The 10076-nt window shown below is 45.3% G+C and overlaps 1 protein-coding gene across 1 annotated transcript; it reads right to left on the bottom strand.

Moving 5' to 3' along the window:
* Window positions 1-5014: 5014 nt before the first annotated feature.
* ccr9b (chemokine (C-C motif) receptor 9b) lies at window positions 5015-8539 on the bottom strand. Its single transcript, XM_062480210.1, has 3 exons — window positions 8448-8539; window positions 8195-8250; window positions 5015-6795 (listed from the first exon to the last, which is right to left on the bottom strand). Exons 2-3 carry the CDS (start codon window positions 8243-8245, stop codon window positions 5749-5751), a joined length of 1098 nt encoding a protein of 365 aa, XP_062336194.1. The 5' UTR covers window positions 8246-8250; window positions 8448-8539; the 3' UTR covers window positions 5015-5748.
* Window positions 8540-10076: the final 1537 nt, after the last annotated feature.

Raw genomic sequence — 10076 nt, 5'->3', positions numbered from 1 at the left:
ACGTCGGCGTGAGAGAGCGATTAATTCCTCTAATTTTCTTCTCTTTACTCTTTCTCTCTCTCTCTGGTTCTCTGTCTCTTTCTCGTTGAAGTTTGTTGGCCTACAAAGATCTTAGACAAAAGCACTTGAGGCGGTTATCAATATTCAGGATGGATGTCGTTATTGTTGCTGGAAGAATGTGGGTCCCTTTACTCCAGACTCAAATCAAATTTTTGTAGCCACCATTTCAAATCATGTTACACACTATACCCGCCGATATTAGGCTTTGTGAGTATTTGAATATTGGGTCAGAAACTATTCTTCTCTCTCTTATTTAGGAGAGTGAATAGTTGCATTAAAGAGTCATTGTTGAAGTTCAGATGAACATCTTTTTGAGAATACACACCAGATCTCAGTGCTTAGTTCCATTCCAATTCTAATTCACTTTAATCAAACAGGCAGTGTTGTAGTCAAGACCACCTAAACCTAGACCAAGTCATGACCAATACCAGAGTGTATTGAGACAGAGACAAGCCCAAGACTTTGAGGGGTCGAGACCAAGTCAAGACCAAGACAGGATGATACCGAGTCAAGACGATACCGACTCAAGACCAACTTAAAATCCAGAGTCCTCTTTGTCCAGGACCGAGACAACACCGAGTAAAAATGCGGTCGATTCTGAGACGAGACCGAGACCTTCAAAAAGTGGTCTCGAGACCACACCGGTCTCGAGTACTACACTGCAAACAGGATGTGAGTGCAACATTAAATTAAAACACAAAATCATGCAAAAAGTGGCTTCTCATCAATCTGTCTCAATGAAATAATTGCATCAAAACACCAGTTCAAGTTCTGAGAATATGCACATGAAACAGCATCGACACCATAATCTGGTGTCCTCAGGCAGGCAGTACTTGACCTCTCTCCCCAGATGAGAGTGGATGTCACACACAGTCTCTGAACACACTCTCAGCCTCTGCGCTGCTAAGACCTAACCCACAGACACCACACCATTTACAGTAGTTATGGATGTTGAAGGAGGAGGAGAAGCAGCACAGATACCCTCTCTTCTTTTGATCCCGCTCAAAATGACTGCCCAATCTTGCCCTGCCGGGGCCCATTCAGCAGCATTAAGACGCATTACAACCATTAGGACCATCTCATCCCTTCGAGTCTCACAACCCTGCACGTTTACACTCCAGAACAGCAGAGTGTGGGCCAGCACACGCATCCTGAAAGCAGACCAGGGGTCCCCATGGGGGAACATCAATATTTCATCAATATCATATTTCATCAAACTACTCTCTCTCTCTCCGGTCCAGATCAAAGAGGGAGCTCCCTGTGTTGGGCTACAGGTTTGCACAGCTCTTTTGTTCTGTCTCCTCAGGTGAGGCTGGGCCCAGAGTCTCTGCTCTCCTCCAGAAACCAGAAACCTCTCTCCCCAACGGGCAACGGACGCCTCGACGCATCTTCACTTTGTGTGGGAGCATTTAGAAAGAGCGGGGGGGGGGGGGGGGGGGCTTGAAGGGATGGACTGTCTAGTTATGGACACTTACTTGCTGTATGTGTTTTAAAATGGCCCGTTAGATCAATAACTTAGTTGGTTGATTAGTTTGTAAGTCACTCAATCAAGCAGTTTGGCAGCCAATCAATATATCAGTCAATCAATCAGGCTGTTAGTCATGTTGTGATGAGGATGCTGAGCATGTGAAGCCTATGCAGACAGAATCAACTGCAGAGCATTTTAACATGGAGGACACTAATTGTTTGTTGGATGTTTGTTTCAAGAGAATTCCCCTCCGTGATTAAGTCCTTCTGCGGATGTGTCTTTGTGTCTCTGAACTGATGTGCTCTGCTGTTTGCAGGCCCTCGTGAGATGGATTACAGCACAGCAGCAGAGAAGCATTATTTGTTCATATCAAAGCAATCATCACTTTGACACTGCTACATATTGTGTATTACCAGCAAACGGTCTAGTTGTTGATTTTCTATGTCTGTGTGTGTGCGTGTGTGAGTGTGTGTGTTGCACTTGTGTGTGTGTGTGTTTTGCTCGTGTGTTCTTTGCCGTGCCTTTGCCTGAACAAGGGTTCTTCTCATCATCAGCGTCAATCTGGCACTGTCACTCTGAGCTGGACAGTGACAAACGACACACACTAGTCAGTCACACACTTATCACCACGCAGGTAACACACAGGCCTGGAAATGACTGGCATGAAATGGAAACGTCCCTCATTCCCCCAGCCAGGGAGCTGAGCAGAAATAATAACTGAGGGAGAGATAGAGGAGGATAAGAGCTTCCATGTTTGGGCTTCTGTGATTGTGGAGGTCCTCCTTCCATTCCTGTCCTCTCTTCATTTTGGGATTGAGAGAGAGAGAGTATATCTCTATAAATCTCCCACAAGTATATGTGAGAGAAAAAGTGGTCAAGAGAATGAAAAAGAAAGTGAAAGAGACAGTTCATTCCTGTGAGCCACCATATGTTTTGTCCTATTTGTTGTTTCGTTTATTGTTCTTTCATCTTAAAATCTGAAGTTCACTTCATTCTTGTCTTGAATCAACTTTCACCATCTCAGGAGCCTCTCATTTGCTTCTTCAACAATGTTTGTTGTACAGAACTTAACATGGTATAGAACAGTCAGTGGTGTTCCAGGCCAGTGGGTCATAGCTGATACATGAGGTGTTGTCCCGGGTCTCTCTCTGGTCTGTGGGCTGGGCCCTCTGTGGAGCAGGAGCAAGAGCAGGGCAGGGTCAGCAGGTCACACGCCACAACCTGCTCCCTGCTGGTACACTGAAGCCATTACTCAGAGACCTGACACACACTCTCTCTATTTTTTCTCCCTCTTTCTTCCCTCTCTCTCTTACTGTCTTTCTTTCTTTCTTTCTTTCTTACTTTCGCTCTTATTCTATGTCTGTTTCTCTTTTTAGCTCCCTCTCTCTCTCCAAAACACCCACACACTTACACACCATTTCACACACATACACACAAAAACAGAGAGAGAGAGGGAGAGAGAGAGAGAGAGAGAGAGATAGTCCAATCCCGGGGAGAGGAAAGATGGATGGGATGTCCCTCAGACACAGGTGCTGCTCCAGTTGTGAGTCTGCCACATGCCTCTTTCCTACATACATCGTTTCAGCTTTCATTCCCAAAACATGAATTACCATATGTAAAAATTCAATATAGTGAAAATAATTTTCCCCCAGGCTTTTGATTTGTGCGGTTTTCTTTTAAATTGCCTTCTTGTAAAAAAGTAGTGAGCAGAAGCCTCGTACAAAAGAAAAGTAAAAACGTTTCCGTCTTTACTGCTGCCACTAGATGGCGCTAACTCGATGAGTGAACGGTCACTCAATGTAAGTGAAAACCACAATCAACAGGCTCGCACCGCCATCTTGTGGTTGATTAATATTTCTCCTTTATTTATTAGCGTGAGAAATTCAAGGTGTTGGGTGAGAGCGTGAGAAATTGCTGAAATGTGTGACTTGAGAGCCCTGATTGACATTCATACAAGATCTAGCTGAAATAGCAAACAAACGGTCCTCAAACAATGTGCCACAAGAAAATACAGTTAAACACCTTCAAGGGAAGTAATGGTTATGGTTGTCATTATTTGTCCCCTTGGTTGTTCTTCTCTTGACTGGACCGCGTGGGTGTCGCTGGGGGTACAACAGAGCGTGTTGTCGTTGTTGTTGATGACAACTGGTTTCCTGTCGTGAGAGCAGGAGGCACAGCGCCGATGAGATGATTGCAAGCATGTGGTCTTACCTGAGCGACGCAGGTAAACCGGGTGATGGGCTAACCTCACCAACCTCAACAACATACCAGGGTTGCTTTTTTCTCTCTCTCTGGGATACAAAGTACCAGACAACATTACACACAGGCCTAAACAAAAACATTTGTGTGATTTATTTCAATTGAATGGTAGATTACAAAATCTGTAAAGTGCCTGTCATCGTGTATGACCAGAACTCTGACATATAGCTTATCTAGGAGTCAGGTGGCTGAGTGGTTAGGGAATCAGACTAGTAATCAGAAGGTTGCTGGTTCGATTCCCGGCCGTGCAAAATGACATTGTGTCCTTGGGCAAGGCACTTCACCCTACTTGCCTCGGGGGAATGTCCCTGTACTTACTGTAAGTCGCTCTGGATAAGAGTGCCTGCTAAAAAATTAAACATTTTATCTAACTTTTCAAACCTGCAGTGATATCATATTTCTAAAGCAGCACCAACACACAGGAATGCGCTAGTCAACCTCAGGTTGTCAAATTTGAGACAAGTTGTTCTAATTGTGGTAGGGGCAGAATGAAAATGTAGTTTGCAAATTTTGCATCTCAATAACTTAAATTGCTTACATTAATATTGTTATTAATACTTACAAAATACAAAATTCCAATAGAAAATGTCTCAAAATAGAATTTAGTAGCTATATCATGAAGCCTATCCATCTCTTCTCTAAATATGAAGTTCTCAATTGGCTTCCCACAAAGACGCCATTTTAAAACAACCGTGTCTTTGTTCTATCATCCAAGGACATCCTCCTTCGTTCTGCCACAGTGTCATTTGGTGAGTTAACGTCGTGAAAACATGAATCAGCACAAACATTTCTCATGCCAGTTACTTGGGGCATCCTGTGGCACTCAGACTGAAACTTGCCCAGTCATACGTAGACCAACATGAGACAACAGCGCTTGATAGTGTTCGGATTCCAACTAGACTCTCAGTAGACTTTAATAAAACTGAACTCATAGTGAAAGTCTTGTGGAAGAAGCAACCCACATTCACAACTGTTTCCTGCCACAGACAGTACGTTAGACCATAGAAAACACACATCAGCTTTCTCTTATCTATGAAAGTAAGAAGTAAAATCTATCACACTAAATGTCCTTCTCCCAGTTTTTGCTTCCAGGGGACTGACAAGGCCTGTCTGGGTTCTTTTGTTCTTCTGAGCTGATAACGGCTAACTCCTGGGTTCTCCTTGCGTTTCTTAAAGCAGAGACTAAGACACCACAATCTTGAAAAGTCCAATAAAACAGAAAGCGAGAACATTTTACTTATTTCTTTATTGTTTTTTTTTTCTCTGGTACCACATTTTTTTCCAGGTGCCTCTAAAATGCACACAGCTAACACTGAGAGTACAATGATAGTATCAATAAAAACACAAACACACAAATAATGAATCAACCTACACTAATCAACCTATGTACAGTAATGTACAGTTTATACAAGGACTGAATGATTTTGGTGTATCACTTGTGTTAAATGTTGAATGACCTCAATGTGAAACAAAGACAGCTCTTCAGCTATAATGGGTGGGAAGTACTATAAGTCTGTAGAGGAGAGTAGGGATGTACTCGCAGGTGGAGATTATGTCTGGGGGGGGGCATGCAGACATACCATGGGTCAAAACATAAATTGGTACATTCTCCATTTGATCATGTAATGATCCACAATGTAGTAGTTTCTAGATGGCAGTCCGCTTGATATGCATGATATTCAGTAAAACTAGACAGTTGTCACTTGAGTATTGTGAGACACCAGAAAGATTAAAGGAGTGCATGCAGAGAAGTAGCAGCTGCACATTGTACTGTATCTTTCTAAGACAAAAGCGATAGTGGACATGACCCCCCAGAAGATAGACCAACCATGAGATCTTTATGAAGTGGTGGGGCATGAAGATGACAAGGCAGCAAGCCATTCCATCAGGATGGGTGGGGGGGGGGGGGGGAGTCCAGGGAAATTCCTTGACCATGGGAGGGGGGGGGGGGTAGGGAGCAGTTACAAGGAGAGTACGGGGGTGCTCTCGGTGTCTGACATGACGGAGGGGCGTTTGGGGACAGTCTTGCTGAGGCTCCCCTGACGCCCCAGGGCACAGCTGCACCGCTTCAGCATGCTCACCAGGTCCCTGCGGAAACGCACCCCGATGAACACGTAGAGCAGGGGGTTGATGCAGGCGTGGGTGTATGCCAGGCTCTTGGCCACCTGGCCTGCCACGTCAAACTGCTTGACCAGACTGCATGTGGTGATGGTGATGTTGGCAGCCTGGGACGCCTCGATCACCAGCAGGCTGTTGTACGGCAGCTGGGAGAGGACAAACACAGCCACGACGGCCAAGATGACGCGGAGGGCCTTGTGCTTCTCGAAGCTGCGGGCCTGCATCAGGGTCTTGACGATGACAGAGTAGCAGAGCGTCATCACCACGAGAGGCAGGCAGAACCCCATGCAGATCTGCAGGGACAGAACCAGGATCTTGGTCCGGTTGTGCAGGTTCACCCCGTAGACCATCGTGCAGAAGGACAGGTCTTGCTGACCCTTCTTCACCTGGGCGAAGATGAACTCAGGCAGGGCCAGGAGAATGGAGATGGTCCACACGCCCAGGCAGGCCAGCTTGCTGTAGAAGAGACGTTTGCCCTTCAGGTTGTGGGCCTTGGTGACCTGGACGATGGAGATGTAGCGGTCCACACTGATGCAGGTGAGCAGGAGCATGCTGCTGAAGAAGTTGATCTTGTAGACGGCCGACACCACCTTGCAGAAGCCCAGGCCAAACTCCCAGCCCTTGAGGGCGTCAGCTGCCCAGAAGGGGAGCGTGCCCAGGAACAGGAGGTCGGCCACGGCCAGGTTGAGAAGGTACATGTCCGTCATGGTCTTCAGACGGTGGCGGACCGTCGTGTAGATCCACACCACCATCAGGTTGCCCATGGCGCCCAGCACGAAGATGACCCAGAAGAGCGGGGGCTCGTACTGAGCACGGAAGTCCCGCACCCCGCTCTTTTCACACAACCCTGATGTGGAGCTGCCGTCATAGTCGTCAGTGTACCCTGAGCCCTGCAAACACAAACCAATCACAGGACAGAGTTATTTATGCAACACTCTTGAGTGGATGCTGTCATGTGCTTCGTAACAGTTCACAAGTTCTGAGTTCTGTGTTACTTCGTATGAGCCTTGATGCCAAAACTGCAAGGGCCTCTCACCATCTGTATACTGTTTGCCTCTGATAACGGATCATGAATCTCTGACAGTTTTGCAGTTCCCTGATGTTTCCTGTCTACAGTGTGGGTCTGTGCAAGCACAGAGAACCGTGTTCTCTGACATCATCAGGCGCATCCAGTGACGCTCCGGCCTAGCCAGACGGCTTCCTCCTCTCAGGCACAGGTGTGAGAAACCACACCGCTGTGCCCACTTCCTGTACTTACCCGTGCCAGGATGGAGGGGGGCTGTTGTGTGTGTGTGTGTGGAGGGGGGGGGGGAGGGGGGCGGTAACAATTCCGAGGGGCTCCAGAGAACTGGAGGGGGGCTCTGCACGTCAATGATACCCAAACTGTCAAAGGTAACAAAGATGTGTGGGAGATAAAGTTAAAGGGGGGGCGAGATAACAGTAGATTTCTTTCCGCGCTCAGTGGAAATCTTGCTGCTGTTGCCTCTTGTGACCTTTGCTGTTGCTATGGTTTTCTACGGAGATGTAAGCTCTGGTAAACATGTTACAGTGTGGCTCCAATCCAAATGTGCATCCTGCTAAATGCTTATTTGCATATGCAGAGCCAGTAGTCTGTGATTCTCGCTATTCAATTGCCATCTTAGTATATTGACAATGCTAATATTAATATGTGAATTCGTAGTATTAATAACAATATTAATGTAAGCAATTTAAGTTATTGAGATGCAATTGTTGAACTGTAGTACACTGTACTACTGTATTACTTTCTGCACAAAGCCTGGTATCTGATTTGTGGTTCCAATGTTCAGTCGCGATCACATTAATGTAATCACTGCTGTGTTTCTTCATGTTGCCTCCTCTGCACTGTTTCACCAAGCAGCCAGAGCGCTACCTAAACACAACCCCGGGCTCCTGCAACTAGACTGTAAACACCCACCAGATGAAGCTGGGATCTACTGTGAAACTTCCACTCTTTTGAAGTGTGGCAATGTGACCAAGAACTCACCAGACGTTCCGTACATGGAGAGGTCTGAGAACCACATTACCCAGGTGAGGCACTCTGCCACGACTACAATGCCTAATTAACTGGATGAGGTGCAAAATGCCATAGCTGACAGTGGAGAAGCGTCTGTTTGTGAAAGCAATAGTACCAAATAACAAAGAGAACAAAGTTTATCTGGTGTTGCCGTAGACAGAGACAGTCACATACATTAGATCATAGTCAGATTCAAAATATTTTGTTTAATCTTCAGACACACAATGTTTTAGTTTTAACAGCATTGTACTCACAAATTCATCGGTTGTTGGGTCTTCTGTTGTGTATTCAAAAAAATCTGCCATTTTACCTGTAGGTGTATTAATAAAAATCTGATTTATACTTAAATCAACTTACACTTGATACATGTTTTGTGATTTGAGGATTTGTTTTACTTCAATGATAAGTGTAATTTACAACAGAGTAGCAACATAAAATGTGTCATATTTTGATGAAACATAATTTGCAAAAAAAAAAAAACAGATATAGAGAAAAATGCAGTCTTACCCAGCCTATGGTCAGACAATAGGCAATATGTGTCAGTGTTGAGTGTGTTTTTTCCTCAGTGTGAAGTCTCTGTCTCATATCACTGCCTGGCTCATCTTCTACAGCTTTTATAGTTCAAACTTAACCACAGCATCACGTGCTCTGCACTGTCTGCTGTGGTCTGGCATGTTTTTTTCACATAGAAGCAGGCTACTTGTAGTAAACACCGATATGATACTATCCTTGTTCTTGGTGGAAGTCTGTTCGACCAAAATATCTGTCTATGGTGACTCTCACTTCTGTTTTGTTGTTGTTTGTATTAGAGACAATTTGGTGCTACAGTAGGAAGGCTTCTCAGAGATGAACATCTTGTGAGATTGTGCTGGCAGACAGAGCAGGTTTGTGCAGGGTGAGTGGTGTAATGGAGACAGCTGTGTCTCCAGCAGCTGAGATAATACTCCCACATTCCTCCACAGACAGCCAGAGAGCTTCTCCATGTCACGCACCATTAGTGATAAACACTGTGTGCTCAGGTGGGTGTTCGGTGGGGTGGGGGGGTTGGTTGTGTTTAGTGCCAGGTATGGCTGATGCCTGAAACCGATACCTATGGTGGTGGTGGTAAGGCAGAACCTCTGTGAGCAGGGCAGGTTGCTGCTGGGTGGCATGCTCTGCCCTGGGATGAAGTGCTGCTTTTTAGCAACTTTTTATTAGTTTTATAAAATATAAAATATCACTTGTCATGGATAGTCTTCAAACTGTGGACTTGATGCCAGCATCATGGATACCTTAAGAAACCATAGGGTCATGCTTGTCGCTGTTACAGTATAGTTGTATAATAAAATCAAAGAATAAGAGGGAAATGTGAGAGCAAATTAAAGGGAAAGCTCAAAAGTGACTCATATGAAACATCATTGCATTTAGCAAGTAATTTACTGCTGCCATGTTTGGGAACTTTTTCAGTTTCTAAACCTCAAGTGGGTCTGTGATTATGTCAACCTGAGAATGAGGGATGTTCATTCATGGTGGTACAGTACGTGTTGTTTTCTGTGACTGTGTGGGTGTTAGGAAGAGCCTCCTCTCTCATCTCCTGTATGGTGCTTTTGGCCCTTCTTCAAACACAGCTCACATCACAGACCTAGTCTTTCAGCACCATCCTGCTAACAGTTTCACTTGCCGGACTGATTTGACAGTTTCAGTAATAGGTGAGAAACAGGAGGCTCCGGGGGCCTCGGTTCTCACACTCGCAGAATTTGTGATTCTCAGTTTGGACCGCAGAGAGTGGGAGTTAAACAGTTGTGTCTTGCTAATGGGTCTCAATGTGCTTCTGGGAACACACTCTTTAAGAAAGTGAGAGACCTCAGAGGTTTTGGTTGCCCCCGTACCAACTGACACTATGCAGCACCAAGGTGTTATTGATGCCTGTTGGGTGCGATATAAAAGTGTGTACCTACTGCACTCAGACACTTACACAGACTCTCCAGTACGTTTATCTTAGTGGTGTCCTCCATCAAAAGACTCTACACTACACCCTTCCCCTTACTCTTCACAATTCTCACAGAGCAAAAGGCCTTTATGTTATGTAGACTGGTTGTAAGGAGTGTTATCTGTTTCAGTTGAACCAGGAGACAACAGTGAAATGTTTGATTAGAT

Source organism: Osmerus eperlanus, chromosome 15, assembly GCF_963692335.1.
Source record: "Osmerus eperlanus chromosome 15, fOsmEpe2.1, whole genome shotgun sequence".
Lineage (NCBI taxonomy): Eukaryota > Metazoa > Chordata > Actinopteri > Osmeriformes > Osmeridae > Osmerus > Osmerus eperlanus.
This window is presented reverse-complemented; position numbering and strand designations above follow the sequence as displayed.